The sequence below is a fragment of the Hoplias malabaricus genome, chromosome 1, assembly GCF_029633855.1.
Source record: "Hoplias malabaricus isolate fHopMal1 chromosome 1, fHopMal1.hap1, whole genome shotgun sequence".
In the NCBI taxonomy this organism is placed as follows: Eukaryota; Metazoa; Chordata; class Actinopteri; order Characiformes; family Erythrinidae; genus Hoplias; species Hoplias malabaricus.
Genome location: NC_089800.1, coordinates 19335881 through 19361634, shown reverse-complemented (window position 1 = coordinate 19361634; position 25754 = coordinate 19335881). Strand labels below are relative to the sequence as shown.

Sequence of the window (25754 nt, the reverse complement as noted above, 5' to 3'; positions counted from 1 at the left end):
TTTGCTCTGTGGAACCTCATCCTTTGAGCGTTGATTGGAGAGACTCGGATAAGGAGGCGGGGCAACTCTGATTTTAGCTCGAAGACACTTTTAAAAGATACGCTAGGGTTCCTTTGCCAGACGGCTAGCTGCTTCCACGAGCTGGGAAAAGGAACGGTTGCCTTTTTTATCAGTTACTGAAGCTAAAGTAGTTTCAGTGATATGAAGTAATAGTTCATTAGAAATAAAAGTAAAAGTCAAAGCAACGACTTCATTCTATTCCAAAATAAAAGCCTGAGGAGGAAAACCTTTCTGAGATTAGCGCACAGCAACTCAAGTGCTAACCACGTCTTCTGGACTGCAAACGGTAGAGTAAACCTAGGGGGAAATAAATAGAGTATTTTTTAATTTACTTTTGAAAAGGCCTGTAAGCTCTCTCACTCTCTCTCTCTCTCTCTCTCTCTCTCTCTCTCTCTCTCTCACACACACACACACACACACACACACACAAACACATGTGAGAACACACATCTTTTACAGAGCCTTGCCTTACCCACATCAACCACATGTCATGTGAAATATAATATTCTATTCATGTGTTCCCATAGGACACACCCGGGAGACAAGCCTGGGATACTGAAAATATCCAGGCTGGAGACAAAAGGGGTGTGTGTGTGAGAGAGAGAGAGTGTTGAGTGTTGAGCGACACCAGCAGAGTCAGCAGGGGCAGGCACCATCATTACCCAGCAAACATCACCCACTTTAAAGAGGTAGAGGTAGTGAAAACAATTCCGATCACCAAAGCAACTAACGCACCTTCATATATCACACGGCTATAGCGGCAGAGCTGGGGGAAGGATTTTATTCAGCCTTTCATCTTTATGTCAAGCCATTTAAGCTAGCACCACCACAAACTGTCTTCTAATGGTGAAAGAGTTTAGAAACAACCAACCGGAATATACAAGTGGAGACCTGAGTGGGGGGAATGTCGATGAGTTCAGCGCCAATGCATTAGAGCTTCAAATGAATGTCAGCCTACATGAAGGCGGCAGTCTTTTTCCGTACAGGACTGACACTGTCATTATACCAAGTCGCTGCTCGCTAATAGGCTTAGCTTTGCCTGTATTTGAATATTAAAACCAGAGCGAAAACCCTGTCGGCTTCTGCTTAAAAGTTAAAAAGGCTTCTGGTCGTCAGCGTCCACCTGGAGCTCTGGAGATCCTCCGAGAACTTCAAGCAGCTCTGGGCTCCGGCTCTGTTCGTCACTGATCTAACACACACCACACTCCAGCTACTGCAGCCATTAATCGCTGCCATCCATCAAGTGTGAATGTCAGCAGCACAGATCTCGAAATATGGTCCCGACTCATTAGCGAACAGTCTTCGCTGGGCCTGAAGTCTCCATCTGACAGTGGTTCTCAGACCTGCCCCTGGACTAGGGATGAGAGATAGGGCAACGCCTTCTCATCAGATATTTTATACAAAGGTCATACAACCTGTGTCCACAGTGAGTTCACTTTCACCTTCACCGCTGTGAATATTTACAAGTGGTTGGTTTTCTGGGAAGAGACATCTTAGATCACTCGGTTCTGAATGACTTCAGTGTTTTTGGCTGTAGAGCAGGGGTATTCAATTAAAATCAAATGAGCTCCAGCTCCAGTTTTAGGGCGGCACGGTGGCGCAGCAGGTAGTGTCACAGTCACACAGCTCCAGGAACCTGGAGGTTGTGGGTTCGATTCCCGCTCCGTCTGACTGTCTGTGAGGAGTTGGTGTGTTGTCCGCGTGGGTTTCCTCCGGGTGCGCCGGTTTCCTCCCACAGTCCACACGTTGGTAGGTGGATTGGCGACTCAAACGTGTGTCTGTGTTGCCCTGTGAAGCACTGGCGCCCCCTCCAGGGTGTATTACCGCCTTGCGCCCAGTGATTGGACCCACTGCGACCCTGAATTGGATAAGCGGTTACAGATAATGAATGAATGAATGAGCTCCAGTTCGTAAAATGTCCTTCTAGCCAAGGTTTAAAACTAATACGATATAATGTCGTTTAGCTCTTTTTACCAATAAGCCAGATTAAAAGTTAAATAAATCAAGGCTAAATCTTCAGAATTAAAACTTTTCTCTTTTGGAAAAAGCGCTTACACTTTGACATTTTTTCATTCATTTTTCTGTATCAGTTTTGCTCATTTTAAAGCAAACCCTACTGTGATTATACTCATGTCCCTCTTGCTCTCTCTAGTGAACTGGCCCCACAAGGTAAACAAACAATAATGTTGGCTTAGTTCAGTCATGCCATGTTAGTGTTTTAACCAGGGATGCATAAATACCATGTGCTGATCTATGGTGTTGGATCCAATTCAAAATTTGCAAGCAGAGAAAATAATTTAGTTTGAGGAAAAAGCACATCAGGCAACGAACAGTGCTCTTGCAAACAGGAAAACATTTACCGAAAGGAAAATACACTCTGAGTGAAGAAAAATCCACCTTGTTCGAGGACAGTCAAAACAGCGCGGCGTACTCACTGCTCTAGGGTTCGCCCTGCAGTCCGCTTTGCTTGGGTTGCCATCACTGACTGTGAAATAATTCCAGATCAGCAACCTTTTAATTCGTCTGTTGATTAGCGTAGCAACGTACACTAGGCACAAAGTATTGGATGTTGGTATCGGAGCCTCGTTTGTGATTACAAGTATGAGTACATGAATACCAGTATCAGTATTCATGCATCTCTAGTTTTAACTGCATTGTCTGCACATGTTTTCTGTTGCTGCGACCAACTAAAAAGTACAACGCACCATGAATGTCATTATTTATTCTCATTAATGAATCAGCGATTGATCATGGATCCGGACAGGATCAGGTCTGAACCGAGGTCTGGCATTTGGTGCTGCCTAAGCTTTATTGTGTACTGTAGTTTCATTATGACCTAAAAAATAAACTACGTACTATGTACCTTATACTCAGCTTAAAACTTTGCATAACTCTACAGAAAGTAGAAAGAAACCAGAAAGTAAGAATAGCAGATTATTTTGGATGTTCTTAATGAACAGAAACCTCTGCTGTCTTCATTACTTTTCTTTGGGTTCATAGCAGACTCTGAGTCAATGTAGTGAAACAGCGCCACCAGTGGATAGATGCTCACATAGTGAACATACAGTAACTATAATTTATGATAAAGCAATGTGTCCTAATCATAAATAAGACAATGTTTTAGTAGTTTTGGTCTGTTTTTGGCTTGAAATCATGTTGCTCAAAGCTGGGAAGGTTATGTTTGTGTGTCACTGTATAGTTCCACCCCTGCACGGTTAACTCTTAGCTATTCCTCCCCAAACTGTAAGCCACATATATTTAAACTTTACGTTTAATGCAAAAATGCTTAATTATAATTTTCTTAAGCATTTCTCAGTCACATTTATGTATTTTTCTTAATACATGTTCAGTATAAGCTGAGTACACTCATAGAAAACTGTTTAATATTTCACTGAAAAGTACATTATAAAGTAAACTGAAAATATACTCATCTTTACTTTAAAAGAAGTACACACAGTCTATTTATTTATTTATTTGAAAGGTATTGAGTTGTTTTCTGCAGTGATATTATTATTCTACATTATTAGAAATAGCCATAGCCATACTCTTAGTTATGGTGGGATACTGAGGACCCTTCCTCCACGCCTGAAAGTAAGCACAACCCAGCTCTCGGCCAACAATTTAGCTTCTAATGAAGTCGATTTTCTCTGAAGTAACAGTGCTTGTGCTTGTGCTTGTGCTTGAGTGGAATTTTCCAATCTGCTGCTGAAATAGAGAAATGGATAGAGGGGGAAGGAGACGTTGAAAGACTTGTGCATATTAATGAGTGCACACATTTTTCAGTGGAGCGCGCGCACACACACACACACACACACACACGGTGCTATGGCCTGAGCTGATGCCTTGTCGGGCGGCTGTGTGGGTGTGAGGCTTTTGGCTCTGGGCGACTTTTCCCTCCTGTGAAAGTGTGTAAAAGTGTGTTTATGTGCGGTTAGTGGGTGTAAAGGGTGTGAGTCAGCGCTGAGTCATTCTATAGAAGTCGGCACAGAGGTACAGCTCTCTGCAGTATAGAGAGATCCGTCCAACAAACAGGTACAAATACACGCATACAGGAACACACACAAAGGAACACTAATATACAGGAACACACACACACACACATACACACACATATACAGCACTGGGCCTCTAACCAGAGCCGTTTTAATGCTTAGCAATAAGCACGGCCTTCGACAGCACTTTGTTAAACGCAACAAAGCACATCATCCTGCCTGCGACCGTGATACAGACAAGAGATCCCCACCGTGGCACTTTGACACTTTACTCAGCAAACATTACAGTAATGCCGCCTCATTTTAATAGCTGCCATAAAAACAGATGAGCCACTTGTAACAGGGTCCTCTCACCATTTCAGGTTTTTTACATTAGCGGATGATTGTGTTAGAGAGGATTTGTTTCTAAGATTTACTCAGTGTTCATATATCATTTTTCCAGATGAGGCTGATCTTACATTAGGTGGTATCACATTTTATCACAGCATTGCCAATGAGTACTGAGTGAACAGAGTGGGGGTTTTATCACCCCGTGGTAGCTCAAGGAGCAGGGACAGCAAAGTTTAATAGCAAGAAGTCTTTTTTCTGTTTTTTTCTAATACCAAGTGACATCACCAGACTAAAGGTTTGGGTTGTGGACAATTAAAAATTATGCTGTGTGCCAATAAAAAAGAGGGAGGTGTTCCTGTTTTACTGTGAGCCAATAAAAAAAGGAGTAGTTCCCGACATACTGTAAAAAAGAGGGAGGCGTTCCCATTTTACTGTGAGCCAATAAAAAAAGAGGGAGGTGTTCCCGTGTTACTGTGAGCCAATAAAAAAGAGGGAGATGGTCCCGTGTTACCGTGAGCCAATAAAAAGAGGGAGGTGTTCCCGTGTTACTGTGAGCGAATAAAAAATAGGGAGGTGTTCCCATGTTACTGTGAGCCAATAAAAAAGAGGGAGGTGTTCCCGTGTTACTGTGAGCCAATAAAAAAGAGGGAGATGGTCCCGTGTTACCGTGAGCCAATAAAAAGAGGGAGGTGTTCCCGTGTTACTGTGAGACAATAAAAAAGAGGGAGGTGTTCCCGTTTACTGTGAGCCAATAAAAAAGAGGAAGGAGTTTCTTGCCTGATGAGAACTTTAGACTTGAGAAAATGTCTCAAGTAAATATTCTTATTTACTCACAGATTTAGACTCAGTGCTGAGTGAGTGAGTTTGTTGAGCTGCTAGTGAGCAGTGCTTGTGAGGAGTGTAGATTGGAGTAAATAGAACCCCCTGAACGCAGTGTAAAAATCAGATAACAAATCCAAGTGACCTGCAGTGGAGTTCAGGGAGATTTTCAGACTCTTCAGATCCATATCCCGCTTTGACTCAGTGAGGATTAATGAGTGTAGAGCAGGAGGACGAGGACGAGGATGAAGGACAGGAGAGGACACGAGTGGGAGAAGATTTTCTAATCTCTCAGAGCAGGTAGCTGTCCACACAAGGCCAGAGCACATCTGCCTGCCTCACAGTGACCACTGCAGTAAATGACCTGTCACTCACTCACTCTCTCTCAGACACACACAAATGGGCCCGAAAACCCTGCCATCTGATTGGTTTATAACAACATTAGTTAGTATTTTTGCATTAAAAATTGTGATGCATCCCTTATCTGTAATAAGGTAAACAGGGCCTCTGTAGATGGGTTCGGCACTGCAGAAACTGCCCTATGTAACTTTGGGAGAGAGGTAGGAAACAAAACAAGTGTTAAATGGATAGGGTATTGAATGTTGTGCTGATCCTGACATTGTCCAGTTACTGCTTGAACTTTTATTTTGTAAAATGATGTATATCAAGTGCGTTAAACAAATTGTTCAATTATTTATTTACTTATTAATTAGATAGTCATGGTAATTACCTGCTGTTATTGACCTTTACAAATGACTAGAATGCGTACATCTGTGTAGAGTTATGAAAAATTGGAGCAGGAAGATTATTTAATTTTTATAGCCAATAAATAAATAAATAAAAATAAATAAAATGATAGTGACCTGGTAACATTTGACATTTTTATATAACTTCAGTTGATGAATCTAATGACTCTGTCCTGAAGCTGTTTCCACACCTAATCAACCCCTGATTAGAGACTGATCCATTAAATAAAAAACGGCCTTCCTCTCACACACACCCACACTCCGCTACACCACTCCTGTGACAATGAGGGGCGGGGTCTGTTGAACACATGGGGAGTCTTATCAAGCAAAGTGTGCACATGGGATGGTGTGGGTTCACGGCTTATGCCCAGCTATGTTAGGTCTCGCTGTGTACTGTGTGTATAGAGGGGGTTAACAGGCTTCGCCTTCCGGCTTTTTTGTGCCCATACAAGAAAGCCCACAGCTAAGAGCCGGGTTCAAGCGCTCTCTTCAAGGGTTTCCCTTCGTCTCGGCACGAACTCTTAAGAGATTTGGTCTGTCGCTACGGCAACCATCCCCATAGTTGTGCTTAGGAGCCATAGGTAGCCCTCCAGGATGGAGGCCGAAGCGTTAAAGGGAGCTGGAAAGGCTAAAGGGAGGTTCCTCCATGCTCTAGTTTCTCAAAAAGTCCAGCTAAACCAGGCTTTAGATTCTCCTCTGCAGGACACAGTGGAGGCTACTTTGGCTTTAATATGCGGCGAGACTTAAATAAACACTGGAGGGTTCTTCTGTGGCTCAGCACTGACCATGCGCTGACCTCTTCTCCGTTGTCTTCCTTTTTTCAGGGGTTTGACTGACCAGCATTGACTATATGGTATAAATATTGCACTGGAACAAAGCATGTCTACTCTTTTCTCCTGTGTGTGTGTGTGTGTGTGTGTGTGTGAGAGATTGGCTTTACCCAGTGAAATCCCCATGCAGCATTTCCATGTGACTTTACGGTTTACACAAAATCTTTCAAAAACAACTGAGAACAAAATATCCTTTAAGTTCCTCCAGTAGTTCATGTTTTGATCCATTTTATCATTCTCACTTTATAAAAGTCCTCTCTGATGTTATCTACTGTACATTTGCATATTGGCCACATATGTATGGTCTTTGTCTAAACTCAGATTAAGAGAAGCTCAAGGAAAAGTCTTATAACTCATACACTCACTCATGTTTAACAGACTAACGACAGGCCCACAAGGGGGCGCCATACACAGTTTTTAACCCTTTAACGCCATACACAGGGTTTCATGCTTCAGTCAGTGATGCTTTGTAGTGATGCAGTGAATATGTATGTGCCCTTGTTCAAGCTGTCATTGTCTTTCCCTGTCTCTATAGAGTTAACTATTTATGTGACTTCGTAAATTTATTCAGTCACATTGCCAGCTCTTCAATGATGCACTGTAACAAAATTGATGTTCTCTAACTACTCCCATGAGTGTAGAGAGAGGGAGAGAGAGTGTTGGTGTGTGTGGGTATGTATGTGTGTGTTAAAAGCTGTATGAACTGTAAATTATGTCCTGGGTGCATTAATAATCCACCACAGAGATGAATTAATCTCACACTACTTGGCCTGGAGTAGGGGGCCATTTATTCCCAGATAAAATACCCCTGTTTGTCTGTGTGTGTGTGTGTGTGTGTGTGAAAGAGAGAGAGAGAGAGAGAGAGAGAGAGAGAGAGAGAGAGAGAGAGAGAGACTGCGTTTATTTGCTCCATTTATGTCTTTTCTCCGTGTCCTGATCTGTATGCTGCGTATCTGGACACTGCTGCCTCTGACAGTGATAAATGATGCAGATTAACATTCACTTTCACAAGGTCTCTCTCTCTCTCTCTCTCTCTCTCTCTCTCTCTCTCTCTCTCTCTCTCTCTCTCTCCCCCCACTCTTGTTCATATTCTCTCTCTGTCTCTTTTTTAACCTCATTCCCTGTCTATATTTCCCTCTTTCTCTGTCTCTCTTGCTCTTATTAATCTTCCTGCTCTGCCTCCTTCAGTTTATCGTTCTTTTGCTCTGTCCTCCCTCTTTCTCTTCTCTCTTAAATATTCTTTTTATTCTCTCCTTTCTTTGTCCCAGTCTTTCTTGTGCCCTTCTTTCTTTTTTTCTTTCTTTCTTACTTACTTTCTTTCTTTACCCTGGAGAATGTCCTTCAGACCAAATGCCTGCACTTTTTTAGCTAAAACATACAATTAACAACCAATTAATACACCATTAACGGCCCCGGTTCTCTCTCTCTCTCTCTCTCTCTCTCTCTCTCTCTCTCTCTCTCTCTCTCTCTCTCTCTCTCGCACACACACTCATACACACACACACAAACACGTGGAAGACACTAATCACTTTAAGGCCAGCGATCGCCAGGCGATACAAGGCCTCTCTCATGGAGCAGTCCATAGATGTGAATGTGTGTGAGAAATAGCAGCTCCTGGCAAAGCCTTTTCTTACCGTGAATAAGTGTGTGTGAGTGTGTGTGTGAAAATAAATTTGATTGACTGAATGATTGTGAACGTGAGTGAGGGAGTCCTAAGTGAGTTCCATTAAAAAATAAATAAATTAATAAATAAAATCAATGCACACAGAGAAGTTTGTTCTCCACATTAAAGCCAATCCGTGCAGTGAAACACATTTACACACTCACACACTAGTGAACACACACTAGGGGGCAGTGAGCACACATGCACAGAGCAGTGGGCAGCCCTAGCCACGGTGTCTGAGGAGCAGTTGTGGGTTAGGTGCCTTGCTCAAGACCTTGCTCCTGACCTGCAACCTTCCAGTTACAAGCCCACTTTTTTTTCCCACTGTGTGTGTGTGTGTGTGTGGTTACCTGAATGTAATATATGCTATGTATCACATGGCCTATGAATCTTTATATAACAAGTGTGTTTTAAACCTAACACCTGTCTCCTAACCTAACCTCAGTGACCAGTAAACAGTTATTCACTTAAATAATGAGACATGGTGCTTTTGTTGTTTTTTCTTTGGTTTTCCATTGAAAAGACATTTGGTCACACACACACACACACACACACACACACACACACACACTGTATGAGTCTGTAATGGGCCCTGTGCTAGATGAACAGTTGCAGTGGGCGTGGGGTGGAGATATGAAGGCATTAAACAGACTGACACGAATGCCAAGGGCTGACAAATGCCGTCTGTCAGTGTGTACACTCTGCCACTGTGTGTGTGTGTGTGTGTGTGTGTGTGTGTGTGTGTGACTGCATTATGTGCATGCCTAACACAGTTGTGGCACACTGACTGATGTCTTTTATGAAACTGCAGAGCCAAATTGGGATATCTCTCTCTCTCTCTCTCTCCCTCTCTCTCTCTCTCTCTCTCTCTCTCTCTAACTCTGTTTTTTCCTCCTTTTTTGGGTTCTAGTACTACACAGCCATGCACTCGTTCATTTAGCTGCTCTCTTAGTGGCGTGAATAGTGACAGGAGCTTCATTAGTTTGATTTATGTGAGCTCTCGGCTGTTTTTCGGCGGCCTGCAGTAACCGGGGACCGAGTGAAAATCATTTCTTATTGGGTTCAGAATGTAGTAGAACACAGTGGAGTATGAGCTCACACTGAAATGCATTGGACAACAGGAGCAGGGACCATTCAGCTCATTCCAGTGTTTGTTTAAAGGGATCTTATTTATTGTTTGGTATCTTATCCCTCCCTGAAGTCAGCTTAGAACAATAGTGTGGTTTATATTCGAGAAACATAGAAACCACAGAAGAGAACACTTTAAAGGTTGGGTTCTGCCGCTTTAAGGCGGTCCTTCGGCGGCTGTAAACTATGCACTGATCGGACTAACGAGTAATTGACACAGGTGGACACTTTTAATTATGATATAAGGTCCAGGCGTGCACAGTGCAGCCCAAATTAAGGTGGCACAGAGTGTCTCCCCGAGCAGACTTGGCCTGAAGTCCCAGACATAATCAGGAATAATGTTGAGGACTGCATTTTAAGGTGGCGTGGCGCCGGAGATATTTGCCGTTTGGTCGTGTCAGACCCGGCCACTGCACCGGGGCTTGGACGGAGAATTGCTGATGAGGCATTTTGCATTGATCTGGAGGGCAGTGATGACTCAATGTTTTCAGCCCCAGAGTTTCAGTATAACACAGTGTGTGTGTGTGTGTGTGTGTGTGTGTGTGTGTGTGTGTGTGTGTGTGTCTGTTCAGCTAAACTAGGGCTAGTTATTACCCAATTAATGTAGTTATTAGCATACGAGAAGTTGAGATACTGAGCTCAGATCTGTTTTAAGAGGTAATGAATGGAAAGAGACAAAAAAAGTATACAAAAAATTAATGGACATTAATTTGGGGATTTGGAGCCAACCAACTCTCAAACTTGTTGTCAGCTGCCCAAGTCTGACAACACAGGATTAAAAAGAGCTGTTTTATGTAGCCTTTCGTATTGTGCAGACACTGTTGTCCTGCCTCTTCACCCACGTCTCTCCAATCACAGAGCTGGACAAATGGAGTGGAGGGATAAGAGCATTGAGTAAAAACAGAATAAATGAGAACTGGGCCAAAACGGCTAAAATCCATAGCTTCTGCTCTTCGCTTCTCACTCCCAGGCTTTCACACTGAACTGAGCTGTGGCTCATTCTCATTTAAAGGAACAGACACTGAAACAGGGCAATTTAGACAGGCGAAGAATGCTGGTGTGGTGTTAGATCCTTGTGGTATTTTGACCAGGTGCCAGGGATATTTCATTAAGAACAGAAATAACCGTGTTCACATGTGGTAAAGGGGTTGAATAATCATTCATTCATTCATTATCTGTAACCGCTTATCCAGTTCAGGGTCGCGTTGCAGGGTTGCATTAGACAGCAAGTGAACAGTCAGTTTCTGTTGATGTGTTAGAAGCAGGAAAAGCTGGGTATGCAAATATTAGCATTTTTGACATGGGTCAGTCTGTAACGGTCATACAGTTATGGTCAGAGCATCTCCACAAGGGCAGCTCTTCTGGGGTGATCCCAATGTGTGGTTGTTAGCACCTACCAAAAGCGTTCAAATGAAGGACAATGAACGCTTGTCAGAGTGGCTCAGATCCTTTTGCACGCTCATTTTTCCTGCTTCCAACCCATCAACTGCAATAACTGACTGTTCGCTCGCTGCTTAATGAATGCAGTGTAAGTTTAAAGGCTCATGGTTGCATTTTAAATCTGTTGATTTTCCCACTGAGGGTGTGTTTACCTCATTTCACCTTTGGTGAACAGAATGCATCTGTACTGTAGTTGTTTATGACAGTGGAAAACCACACTGCTCGCTTTGGAAGCGGTGTTTTTACAAGTCAGTGTGTGCACTGTGTGTGTGTGTGTGACGTGGCTGTCACTCAGTGTCTCTGTGATGGACATGTGTGAGTGTGGCAGGGACAGAACGAGACTCCAGCAGGAATCTACTCATCTCAGCAGTGTGTAGAGTCAGTGTTATCTCGGGGTTCAGACAGAGATAGATGAGAGGAGCGAGAGCGGATGTTGTGTGATGGCCTCAGCCATGACATAGGAAGGTGTTTTGGGAAATCCATTGTCTTCCTCTTTTACCTGATAGCATCAGTGCTAACAATGCAGCAGCATTTTCCTGTTCTATTAATATCCCACAATTTCCAAACATTTTATATAACAAATAATATTTAATGAATGGGATTATTTCATAGGAATATTAGGATTTTTTTTAACTCAGGGAACCCTGGGTAAAATCGATTCAGTGCCCAGATTAATTAATCTGTGCTACCCATACATCCATAACGGTTATTTATTTATTTATTCATTTATTTATTTAGGCATGTTGACCCCTGGTTCCTCTCACCCTCACTATCCAAACCATCTGGACGAGCACATCACATAATAATTCATTTATTCATTCATTCATTGTCTGTAACCACTCATCCAGTTCAGGGTCGCGGTGGGTCCGGAGCCTACCCGGAGTCACTGGGCACAAGGCGAGAACCACGTGAACACAGAGAGAACACACCACACTCCTCACAGACAGTCACTCGGAGGAAACCCACGCAGACACAGAGAGAACACACCACACTCCTCACAGACAGTCACTCGGAGGAAACCCACGCAGACACAGGGAGAACACACCACACTCCTCACAGACAGTCACTCTGAGGAAACCCACGCAGACACAGGGAGAACACACCACACTCCTCACAGACAGTCACTCGGAGGAAACCCACGCAGACACAGGGAGAACACACCACACTCCTCACAGACAGTCACCCGGAGGAAACCCACGCAGACACAGGGAGAACACACCACACTCCTCACAGACAGTCACTCGGAGGAAACCCACGCAGACACAGAGAGAACACACCACAGTCCTCACAGACAGTCACTCGGAGGAAACCCACGCAGACACAGGGAGAACACACCACACTCCTCACAGACTGTCACCTGGAGGAAACCCACGCAGACACAGGGAGAACACACCACACTCCTCACAGACAGTCACTCGGAGGAAACCCACGCAGACAAAGGGAGAACACACCGCACTCCTCACAGACAGTCACCCGGAGTGGGACTTGAACCCACAACCTCCGCGTCCCTGAAGCAGTGTGACTGTGACACTACTGCTACAAAAACTATCAGTTCCACCTTAAATAATGCAGCATTTACTTTGTGACCCCTACATTTTCCATTTCAAATTTCCATTCCACCTTATCAGGACATCCTTAAACTGATCGACTGGATCATAATCTCTTCTTCTTCTTCTTCTTCTTCTTCTCTCTCTCTCTCTCTCTCTCTCTCTCTCTCTCTCTCTCTCTCCTTCTGTCTCTCCCCAGGGCTGGATGACTGTCTGCAGCAATACATTAAGAACTTTGAGCGAGAGAAAGTGGGCGGAGACCAGCTGCTGAGAATCACCCATCAGGAGCTGGAGGATCTGGGTGTGTCCCGTATCGGTCACCAGGAGCTCATCCTGGAGGCTGTGGACCTTCTGTGTGCTCTGGTATGTTTCCACAAACACAAACTGATCTATCCAAGCTCCTCCCGCAAATGTTTAGTGTTTTATTTGAACATTTACTTTCACCTTAATAAGTACAGCTAATTGGTTGGGACAAGAATATAACTTCTGCACCATTTAAGGTGGAATGGTAAATTTGAAAGATATGATGGCAGTTCCACAGGGGGCAGTAGTGAGGACTGTTCCACATTTGTATCCCAGACTGTAGAATAATGGCACATCTTAAGTGGTCTATTCTTTTTGCGGCCAGTGTTGGTAATGGTTTCCGCCCCTGGGCAGTGTGGAAGGTTGTATATTTTAGATGTCCCTGGTACACCTTTTTTCCTTGAAGAGACATTTTGGGAGAATGTACATGCAGAACGTCTGGAGGAGATGAAGAAAGAATGTCTCATTCTCATTGCCAGCAAAAATATTAAAGTCAAACAAAAGAACTGATGTTTTCCTGATCTTTAGCCGAATATTTAGCTGCCCACGTAGACAAGAATACGACTCATTTATAACAGGGCTTCCTAACCTGAGAGTCACGTTCCACTTGGGGGTCTCGACGTGATCCTGCAGGAGTCAGGAGAGTGGTTGTACAACAACGAAAAAAAAAATTCTATACAAAAACTAATGTGCAGTCCAACTGGAAAAGTGAATAGAGATGTTGTCTGATGCCATGATACACACAATTAGCACAGACCAAAAACAATCATCACTCCTCAACAAACACAATATTTACACGTTTCTGTAGCAACAAGAGTCATAAAAATCAAAATAAGCAGCGCGCAGCAAGGTAGGTTCACGTTGCTGCATGCGCTCTGTACTCCATTTTCACAGAAGGGTTTGAGTGTATCAATCTGTATCGGCTGCATTTTAGAAACTCCTGCGTTAGGGGTGGATTCATCAGCTGAGCTTTCCTAATTCGTTAGATAAAGAAAGATTATTTGTAAAAGTTTTTTTAAATATGGCGTGTATGGACTGACCCTACTTCTGTCTCCACATTTTTTTCTGCCATTTCAGAATCATTTTGTCAGAATGGTGTTGATTTATGAGCTGCGAACCAGTGTACTGATGTATGCACAACAGTCACTATTGCTGCGGTCATAATAGTCCAACAGTTCCTTTTCATGACCATGAATCCTCTCACACGAGTCAGTGGTGAGGTTGAAATACATATACGAAGATGTTTATTAATTTTTTATTTGAATTTATCGTATATTTTAGAGATTATACACCATTTCTTGGTTAATATCTGCAACTTAAGGGGAGCATATTATGGAAAATGCACTTGTTCATTTGGAGATCAACCAACACAATGTGAAACAGGACCACACTGTCTGTGGTTTTTTGTTTTTTTGTGGGCTGCCTAATTCAGAAAACACAGGACAAAACAAGCTTCTCTGAACTGAACCACGCCATCCATTGTGTCTCTTCAATCACAGTGTTGGACCCGTGTTTAAGAGAGCACAAGGACAAGGTTAAATGTCTTTAATCTGATGCAAGAGACACATAGAAGTAAGAGTACTGAGCAAACATGGCAAAAACAAGAGCGTCAGGGCATCACTTGTCCTTGCTGCTCCCTCGTAGGGCAGTGGGGTTGTGAGGGGGTGAACTTCTGCTTTTATAGAGAAGAATATGACTAATTTATAACACGGCTTCCTAACCTGGGAGTCGCGTTCCCCTTGGGGGTATCAACATGATCCTGTAGGTGTCAGGAGATTGGCTATACAAAAAAACCCCCAAACGAATGTGCTATCTGGGGCGGCTCCCGCTCCGGGTGACTGTCTGTGAGGAGTTGGTGTGTTCTCCCCGTGTCCGCATGGGTTTCCTACGGGTGCTCCGGTTTCCTCCCACAGTCCAAAAACACACGTTGGTAGGTGGATTGGTGACTCAAAAGTGTTCGTAGGTGCTAATGTGTGTGTGTCTATGTTGCCCTGTGAAGGACTGGCGCCCCCTCCAGGGTGTATCCCTGCCTTGCACCCAATGATTCCAGGTAGGCTCTGGACCCACCGCGACCCTGAATTGGATAAGCGGTTACAGATAATGAATAAATGAATGTGCTATCCGACTGGAAAAGTGGATAGAGATGTAGTTTGATGCCATGCTGCACATGATTAGCGCAGACCCACCAAAAACAATCCTCGTTCCTCAATAAACACTCTATTTACACATGTGTCTATAGCAGCGAGAGCAGAGCTAGGGGGAGAACACTGCTGTGGTGTTTGATCCTTGGGGTATTTTGACAAAAGCATGTCACAGATGGCAAAAAGACCCTAGCTCTGTTCCCCTGTGGAAAATGGGCAGAATAGGTTCTGTTTAAGGGGCCGACACAAGTGAGCAGACATTAATTGTTTTCAGCGTCACCTCAGTGACCTCTTGTCCTCATTCTATTTTAGTGAACTCCCTCACAGTTGCTTAATGTTTCCTCTCTCTGTTTGGCTTTGTGTCACTGCTGGGGGGGTGTTGTTATTATTTTATTTATATATTTTTTTTCAATTCCACTGATGGATGTTTTAGTAGCTTCTATAAAAGCAGTGGCCCAGGTGCCGCGGGGCTTTGGAGCTCGTCTGCTGAGGGCTGGCAGAAAGGGGGGGATTAAGAGGGAGGGATAAAGAGAGAGATGGAGGGATAAAGCTGAGGGAGAAGGAAGGTTTGCACAGATGTGCAGAGACATACGCCTTCACTTTCTCTGCAGTCGCTAAAGCCTCAGAGGGCCACCAAAGCTACTTTATAGGATCTCCACCTTAACAAAGCCATATAAGCACTATCCCTTAACTACTGACACCTCCGTCACAGTGCAGTAACAATAACACAAGCATATTTTCATTTCATATTAATAATTTTTTAACTGTTTTTGCTCAGTTCTCTTCCTCCTCCATTCTCTTTCCTCCATGTTTGATGTATATGCTTATATCTCCACGCACACTTTCTTTGTTTTGCTCTGTTTAACCTCGTCTTTGGGCTCTCACATTACCGCAGGTGCAGCGCTGTGATTGGAGAGACTTGGTCGAGGAGGCGGGACAACTCTGAAGAGTCTGAAAAGCAGCACAAAATCAGAGCAGCTCAGTTTATCCCTTGTTTTCAGGCTTCAGCCCACAAACAAATGACTGGGTGGACATGTTTCACAGTTTGTGGGTTGGTAGGCAGCGATCTAGGCATTTTTATTATTTTTTTTAATCCTTATAAGGTGTTCATTAACATAAACAACAGCCTTAAAATTACGGCTTCAAAATTGTGATGCTTCATAGGGAGAACAGAGCCCCTGTCCTAGTACTGCAGTACTGCAGAAGCCACTCTGTGTAGTTCTGGAGGAGGGTAGGAAACCACCCAGCTCTCACATGTCCCCTTGATTTCAAGACAGTGCTGTAAAAATGAATTACACTCTACAACTCTAGGGGGAGCCCAGGAGTAAAAGAAATAATATAGTATAAATAATAATAATAATAATAATAATAATAATAATAAAATAATAATAATAATAATAATAATAAAATAATAATAACAATAAATAAAAGTATTTGTACCTAGAGTCCCTGAAACAGGAAGTCCACCACACAGTGCTGCTGTAGAGCTCCTGTATCAGGACAGTAAGCTGTTGAGTCACACACAGCCAGAAGAAAAATGTTAGCTTTGTGAATTTCTTTCCGTGAGTGTTTCATTAAAAAAAAAGGCACATTAGAGCAACAGCTTCTGACGATTTAAAAATCTGCTTTTTTCATCTTCAAACATGACTCAGTATGAAAAGACCTGCTGATGAGTAAACATTAAACTGTGGTTAAGAAAGAAAAGCACACCTTTTGGGGCAACTCAGTACTGCGAGTGTAGATGAAGTAAAGCCACGACTGGAGGTTTGGATCAGGGTCAGAACACAAATATAACGTTTCACTGATCCCAGTGTTATAGCATAGAGGCCGATAGTAACAACCTGCTTTCTGAGGGTTAACTCTCTCTCTCTCTCTCTCTCTCTCTCTCTCTCTCTCTCTCTCTCTCTCTCTCTCTCTCTCTCTCTCTCTCACTCTCTCTCTCTCTCTCTCTCTCTCACTCTCTCTCTCTCTATTTCTCTTTCTCTCTCTCTCTCTCTCTCTCTCTCTCTCTCTCTCTCTCTCTTTCTCTCTGTCTCTCTCTCTCTCTCTCATTCTCTCCCATTGTATTAGACTGATGACTTATCTTCCTACCCTTTTCATAATGTCAGGCAGATGGAGGGAGTGAACAGAGGATAGAGGAGACTCACTGCACTTGTTTAAGGCGTCTCATATTCTCTCTCTCTCTCTCTCTCTCTCTCTCTCTCTCTCTCTTTCTCTGTCTCTCTCTCTCTTTCTCTCTCGCTGTGCTGCTGATGCTATAAATCCCAGCTGTTAATGCATCTGGGGTTAACCCCTTCAGGTCTTTCGTGAGAAGGCTTTTGAAGGAGTGTTTTGTTACTGAACTGCATGCAGCATACATCAGAATTTTGGACACAACCCTAAACAGCCCAAATAGATTTGTTTTGTGGGGCGGCACAGTGGTGCAGCAGCTAGTGTCGCAATCACACAGCTCCAGGGACCTGAAGATTGTGGGTTCGAGTCCCGCTCCGGGTGACTGTCTGTGAGGAGTGTGGTGTGTTCTCCCTGTGTCTGCGTGGGTTTCCTCCGGGTGACTGTGAGGAGTGTGGTGTGTTCTCCCTGTGTCTGCGTGGGTTTCCTCCGGGTGCTCCGGTTTCCTCCCACAGTCCAAAAACACACGTTGGTAGGTGGATTGGTGACTCAAAAAGTGTCTGTAGGTGTGAGTGTGTGTGTGTTGCCCTGTGAAGGACTGGTGCCCCCTCCAAGGTGTATTCCCGCTATGCGCCCAATGATTCCAGGTAGGCTCCGGACCAACCGTGGCCGAAACTTACAGAATGAAATTTGAAACTTACAGAATGAAGATCAGTTTTGTGGGTCGTAGATATGAGTGTTATGTTGTGTTGTTAACATGTAACCTGTGCGTGTGTGTGTGTGTGAGAGAGAGTGTGTTTGATAAGGTGAACCCAGCTCAGTTTTTGACCCAAGAATCTCTGTAGTCCTTTACATTTATACAGGTTCCAAATAATGGACTGGAAAAAGTTTACATTCCAGGTTTTATTACACAGTAATGACATGGAGAGCAGTGCATCATGATTGAGTTATATATGAGTTATAAATGTGGGGAATGGAAAGTGTGGATACACCAGTAGCACCTGATCATTTCTGGACCCAGGAACTAACTAATATATATATATATTTATATAATAGCAAATGCTCCTAAAGTTTATTATCTCTTTGCACTCTTCACTGCTCTCTCCATTTTTTATTCTCTCTCTCTCTCTCTCTCTCTCTCTGTTCCAGTCAGTTCTGTTAAATTCAGCTCAGTTCAACTTTGACTTGACTCAGATTAATAAAATCATCTTGTTTTAGCTCAGCTCAGTTTAATTAAAGGAACACTAGGCACGATTTAGATTTTTTTTCCTCCTGGGGCTCCCCCAAGTGTAATACATTTTTCAGCACTTTACTGAAATCAGTGGGGAAGTGGAGTGGGAGGTTACTAACACTCTTCCAAAAGTTACATAGTGCAGTTTCTGCAGTGCTTAGCCCAGAGTAGCATTGACAGAAGTTCAGTTCTCTCTATTACAGATCAGGGTAGAATCACAATCATTTTTTAAAAGTAATTTTAAGGCGAAAATTGTACATAGTGTTCCTTTAAACTCAGCTCTACTCAACATTTTGGAACCCAGCTGAATTCATTTCAGTTCAGTTTAGTTGCGGGTGTTTAGTAGATTGAGGTGGTGGTGTATGTATTTAGTTCAGATTCTGTCTGTTTATTTTACCTAGTTTTATCAATAGTGAATATTACATTCAATAGTCTTTTATTGTCACTCACAGCTGCGATGGATTACATTTCCATTGCTCCTGTTTTTTTTTTTCTTTTCATAAATCTGTCTCTTCTCCATGTTTCTCTCCTGTGGACGCTCTGACATCGGCCGGCGCCCTCTATCTCTGAAAATTCTCCTCGTAATCATCTTACAATAATATGGACTAAAATGGACTGCAGACACTTGCAATTTTCTCTGCCTCTCTCTCTCTCTCTCTCTCTCTCTCTCTCTCTCTCTCTCTCTCTCACACACACACACACACACATACACTCCCCACCCCTCTCTCTCTCGCTCTAATGCAGCCGTATTATAGAAATATGGAAATGGCTTTGCATGCAGAATCTTTTCTCTTCATCATCTTGTCTGTGTGTCTTTCTTTCTGTTTGTCTGCAGTCAGTCTGCTCACCAAACAATTCATAGACTGCATCTCTTTTGTGTGTGTGTATGTGTGTGTGTGTGTGTGTGTGTGTGTGTGTGTGTGTGTGTGTGTATGAGGGAGATTGTGAGCGGGAGCGCTTCTAGTGATCTCTACTTTCATTTTAGTTATTGAATAATTCATAGCAGATTTTAAAAAGGGCATATTGCAATCCGTCTGTTTGTGTTTGTGTTTGTGTTTGGAAGTAGAGGCTCTGCTTTATTATGATCTGAGTTTGATGAAGTCGGCAGTATCCGTTGCACAGCGACAGCATTACTGTGTGTGTGTGTGTCTTGGGGGTGGGGGGGGTGTCAGTCTGTATTAAATCATAATTATATTTCATTGTTATTACACTAGAGGAGCATGCAAACTGCCCAGATCCATCACATCAGCTAAAAGATAAATAGATGCCAGGGTGGATCATACCCACACAGAAAGTAGGCCAGTAGGGTTCTCTAAGACACTGGGCCTCTGACAGCTTAGGCCTCACTCTGGATTGAACCGTCGACCTAGCAACATCTTATGTTCTTATATATTTAATAAGTCTCTCTCACTGTCATTTGGGTTTTGTTGTAAATGAATGGCAGATCTGTTTTTCTGGACAATGGAAGATTTGGGAAAATCTTGGCTGTTTTACTGTCCACTGCAGTGTGTGTGTGTGTGTGTGGGGGATGACATTACTTCTATTTGTCAGTGATGTGTGAAGAGTTAAACTGATCCCCTGACATGAACACACTGCCTGTGTCTTCCACTGATTTAATGCATCTCATCTTTCCTTTGTGTGTGTGTGTGTGTGTGTGTGTGTGTGTGTGTGTGTGTGTGTGTGTGTGTGTGTGTGTGCGTGCGTGCGTGCGTAAGGGTGTGTGATATCACTCTTGAACCTCCATCTCCTGACCACTCAAGGACATGATGCTTTGTCATCTTGCCCCAGACATTCAGAGACCTGGAGCACACACACACACACACACACACACATACACACACACACACACACACACACACTGCACTGTGGTAGCTTTGCATGGAAGTTATTCTTGCCATTCAGCAATTCATTCAGCCATTGATTGTTTGCAAATGCCTCTTTTACTGTTTTTACTTACTGTCTGAACATTCAGCTCAGGACACTCTGCAACATCCTCTGCACTTGTAAAGAGTCGAGTTGTTGAAAGTGGAGAAAAGTGGGCCATTTAAGGTGGAACGCAAAGTTCATATTAGAAGCTGGTGAATAAAGAAGACAATTTCAGACTCTTGTTCATGGTAACAGCAGCTGACGGTCCGTGGTGAAAAAAAAAACTGATGAGATTTTTGATTCTGAACACTGCGTTAGCTGCTATGTATTCACACACTTACGGGAAGCCTCTGAATAAATCACCCTCCAACACTCGGGTTCATTTAAGAAGACCGATATAAAGAGGGAACAGTTGAAATCTACAGTCAGCTACAGTGACAGTTGTGTGTATATCATTCATAACACTGATCAGCAACTTTCTATATTACACTGTTTAATTTGGGCTGCAAATTGAAAGAAAAAAAAAGAAAAAGATCCAGGAGGACTGGGGGTGAAAGGTCAGTCCATACGAGCCAAGAGGGGGACGAGCCTACTGATGAGTTATGAGTTACTGTCCGACATTTTCTAAAATGCAACCAATACAGAGTGATACACAAAGTAGAGTACAGAGTGCACAGTCAGTTCAAATGATATATACGACAAGGGGTGTGCGATATGATGATATTAGATTGTGAACGATATGAATTTGTTTATGATACACCATCACAGGGAGATCGTTGGATCGTGCACATTCAGTCCCTTGCAGTTATTATAAGTTGATTACATGCTGTGTACATATTACACATTGAATGGGCAGATTCTCGAGACAGTGATAATCAGAACTCTAAAATGTATGACTGCTGAATTAACCAAAATAATTCGTTATTCCAAACATGAGACCTCTTCCTCACACATAGGTTGTCCCCTTCAAAACTGGACCAAATTTGAGTCTTTCCGTCAATCCACTCGTTGGTAATCCTCATGTTTGTGTAAAGAGGACTTTCAAAAAGGAAAAAAAAAACAGTTAAAAACAACAAATAAAAAAAAAAATTTAAATATGTTCCCCGTGGTTTTGTCGCTTGGGCTTTGAGCTTTAACGACACGTCAATCAAGTCTGTAACCAATCGGGGCGATGCTCAACCAAGGAGGCGCCTAATAGACGCGAACCGCGAGAGACGACACAGACAGCTTTATATGGCAACAAAAATCACAATAAACAACAATCAAAATAATAAATACGTTTTGAAAGCTTAGCTCTTTCACAGTCTGCACTTTCCCCACTGAGACCCTTTAAACACAGGAGGGGGGTGATCTACAGCCAATCGGGGAAAGCTCCCTCCTTTCTTCTCGTCTGGCCTTAAAGGGGAAGAGCACTGGGTTAGAAACAAGACTCAGAATAAATCGAGGTGAGTCAGAACTTCTTTCCTGGTGAGGGGGTTAAAGTCAATTGGAGAGATGCCTGAGATTAGTTTGTCAAGGAAGGTAACGTGTAAAATGCTGCCATTAAGCTATTTATACTATTTGTTTTTCTGCTATAAAGTTAATCGTTTTCCTTATGGAGAGGTGGGCGTCTTTTGAAGATTTCAAAGCAAATTTAGAAGAATGTGTTGTTGTTTTGATTATATTTTCACCACTAGATTCATTTCAGTATCTTTCAAAAATTCTGAATCCTTTTCAGCAGCATTACTTCATAAAGTTTGTTTACAGCCTCTGTATTTGGGAATGTAATTTCAGGCACAAAATGGAAAAAAAATACGGGAATCGTGCTAAAATCGAGATGCAAAAAAAAATCGTGGTAATGTATTATTGCCATATCGCCCACCCTTATATATCACTGATTTATGATATTAATATTGGCTGTATCCAGGTATAAGACCCAGATATTCTCAATAATCAGTGCTTCTAAGTGAGCTAGAAAGCAATACAGGCTCCTGATTTATTGTTTTGCACTGGGGCACTGTAAGCCCCTAATTACACCACTGTTACCTACATTACATACAGTGAGTCTGGGCCACCTGATGCTCTCACGTACCTTGGAATACTGCCTTAATTTAGTGGGCTAATATAAGTTACAGCCCACAGTGGCGAGGGTGATGTTTCCCTGGGTTTAATGAGCTGGATGTGACAGTTCTCGGTGTGAAGTGAGTAATAGATTGTGGTCTTGTATAAGCTGCCAGTACAGATCCTCCATGTTCTATTTATACACATCACTTTATACAGGGCTAACACAAAGGTCCGCCTCCACCCACTCCCTCACACCTCTGCAGATAAAGAGCTAGCACATAGCCCAGGTGCTGAATATTCATCCGCAGTGTGTGTGTGTGTGTGTGTGTGTGTGTGTGTGTGTGTGTGTGTGTGTGTGAGAGAGAGAGAGAAAGAGAGAGCTAGACACTAATTCAGTCATTGCTGTCATTTGCCGCCTCTTTAGTCACTGTCAGCTGTGCTTTTACCCCACTGCCTCAGAGAAGATATCCAGTCACTCCCTCGTTCACTTTTACAGTCTATTCAGTGCTGCCTCCTACACAAATAGTGCCGTTTGCATTATCGGCGAAGCATTTACAGCTCCCACGTCCTCCGTTTCCCTTCCCTTCTTACACTCTTTTACTTTTCCTCCTGCTGGTGTGGGTTCGTACAGCGGAACCAATCCTCCCGACCATTTATTTAAGAAACACTTATATAAGAAACACTTCTTATAACTTCAGCCTGAATGGGCGGGGCTAAATTCTGAAGAGCTGGGAACATTCTGGCTGTCAGGACTACGCCAGCTGCCCTTTATCACTAAACAAGAAACACACACACACATATATATATATTCATATATATACATTCATAGTAATGATTGTGTGTGTGTGTGTGTGTGTGTGTGTGTGTGTGTGTGTGTGTGTGTTTGTGTGTGTGTGTGTGTGTGTGTGTGTGTGTGTGTGTATGTGTGAATGTTTGTATGGATGTATGTGTGTTGGAGCAGAACTATGGTCTGGAGACGGAGAACCTGAAGACCCTCTCTCACAAGCTCAATGCCTCCGCCAAGAACCTGCAGAACTTCATCACTGGACGCCGCCGGAGTGGACACTACGATGGACGCACCACCCGCAAACTGCCCAACGACTTCCTGACCTCTGTAGTGGACCTCATCGCAGCCGCCAAGAGCCTGCTGGCCTGGCTGGATAGGTGAGTCTTGCCAAGAGCTACACACACACACACATCAACACACACGCATCATCAACTGTGGATTTTGAGGGAGGAATTCAATCATTAACACCTCCACCACCAATTTCCTGCTGGTTGAAAGAAATTGAAGCCTGGCCCCAAGCCCACTTCAATACGGTGTAAATTTTAGCAGCTGATTTTGATTTAATGTGATTTTTTTATTTTAATCTTTTGACTAAAATGTGTATTCATCTCAGTCCCATTTTAGTCATTTAATTAGTGTTAGTTTTAGGCTAGTTCTAGTGGATGACACCTAAAAAGCAAAAAGCTTCAGTGTGTGAAATAATTATTAAAAAAAAAATAATAATAATTTTATTTAGACATTTTTAAAGGTTTTAGCATTTTGAGAGGCATTTTTAGCATTTGGATTGTAATCATTACAATGATCCCTTGATTAACTTGTGCTAGCATTTCTCCTGCGGTGTTGCTATCAGTGTGTGAAGAGTGGGAGAAGAGGGTTGCATTGACAATCCAACACAACAAGCAGCACTTTGAACACATTTTATAAGTGGTCAGAAACTTGTAAATAACTCATGAAAGAATAAAGTTAAAAACTAAGCACACCATTGTTTTTCTTGTGAAATTCCCAATAAGTTTGATGTGTCACATGACCCTCTTCCCATTGAAAAAACAAAAGTTGGATCCAAAATGGCCGACTTCAAAATGGCCGCCATGGTCACCACCCATGAGTTTCCACCCTACCATATACTAATGTGCCACAAACAGGTGAATATCACCAACCATTCCCATTTTATTAAGGTGTATCCATATAAATGGCCCACCCTGTATTTAATCTAAAAACATGTTATGGAAGGAATATAGCCACATTTTTCTTCAAAATACATTTACAATACCTTTGTTTAACAGAAGGCTTTTACAAACTGAGACTGAGTCGACTCCAAAAGATTGATATGAATAACAGCCAGAAATTTGAAGCAACCATTCTTTGGGAGTTGACTCCACTTCATTCATTACATTTACTTTGAGCAACAGTTCTCTGCTCAGAACAACTCTGAACCACACTCATTTTACACATTATACACGTCTAGGTTTTATTAGGAATATTAGCTCATCAACGAATACTTTTCATCATAGTTTTCATTAAAGAAATTAAAACTGCTCATCTAACTATGATGTGATGATATGATACACTAGTCATAACTGTCTGTAGAAAAGACCTTTCTTGGTTTTAACTTCTGAATGGTGGTATACATTCAGCATGCATTACTCAGAGCCTCCTCCGCACACACAATTACACACAGATTAAGTAAGATCGATTTTACTGAAGCTGCAGGCTGTTTACCAGCAGCCTTCCCATGTTGATGATCACCCCGATTCATAGCAAATTAGTTGTTCTGAGGCAGGTGTCAATTGGAACAAATAAATAAAGAAGTGGCAAACTGCTTCTAATCCATCTTTCCCATCCTGGAAATACGTGTCACATACCGTGTGATGCCCAGGACTTTCAGCAGTTAAGATGGTGCGTGAGCGGTGCAGCACCCTTAAACCAGGTGGTGGTGGGGCTCCAGGGTCGGTGTTTTTGATCCTTATTAGCGAGACGGAAAAGCTCTTGACTCGTGGGATTGATCTGCGTTGGTGTTTTCAATTCCATTAGCATCACCCCATCTCCCCCCTAGGTGACTCCATAATGAGCTAACATTGATTGGATTGTAATCATTACAAGGACCCCTTGATTAACTTGGACGAGGATATGATTGGAGGCTGATTCATCAGTGCAGGAGCTAGTGGAAGTTATTTATTTCCCCCTGCACCTGTTTAAGCGTGTGAGCATTTTTGAGCAGGTTTAGGCCAGATTCATGGCTCTGGGGTTTAACATCCACACAGTCCTGCTGTTATCTGAAGTGACAGCAAACAAATTCGAAATGCCACACTCACTTTGTGCTGGGTCACAGGAATTATGCGCATGTATGTCACAGCACATTTTAGCCTTTATTTTTTTTGGTTCTGTTATAAGAGTTGCCTCTAATTACCATGTAATAACACATTAACAACAGTGTAACACTTGCTGCTCACTGTTGTAGATGGATTGTAGGAATGCAGCTTGTTAAATACATTTTTATGCCTGTAACTACACAAGTGTAACTTAATAGATATTTCATAATTTCTTTGATGTTGCCTGCATGGTAAATGTGTAAATGGCGGTTCTTTATTAAAGAAAAATGATTGTAAATAGAATCCTGAGCATTTGAAGGACCTTTTGCCTGATTAATGGGTTCTTTGCATGAAGAAAATCAATGTGCTATGGATGGTTCTATATAGCAGCTTTTAGAAAAGGGTTCTAA

At 42.7% G+C, this 25754-nt stretch overlaps 1 protein-coding gene across 5 annotated transcripts in view; it reads left to right on the top strand.

The window, feature by feature from the left end:
* The window catches only part of cnksr2a (connector enhancer of kinase suppressor of Ras 2a), a 118447-nt gene that overhangs the window by 10880 nt on the left and 81813 nt on the right, over positions 1-25754 (top strand). For all 5 annotated transcript variants that reach the window (XM_066665907.1, XM_066665735.1, XM_066665818.1 and 2 more), the window contains exons 2-3: positions 12755-12918; positions 23210-23412. In XM_066665907.1, the coding sequence (XP_066522004.1) occupies positions 12755-12918; positions 23210-23412 (367 nt within the window). The remainder of the gene's footprint in view (positions 1-12754; positions 12919-23209; positions 23413-25754) is intronic.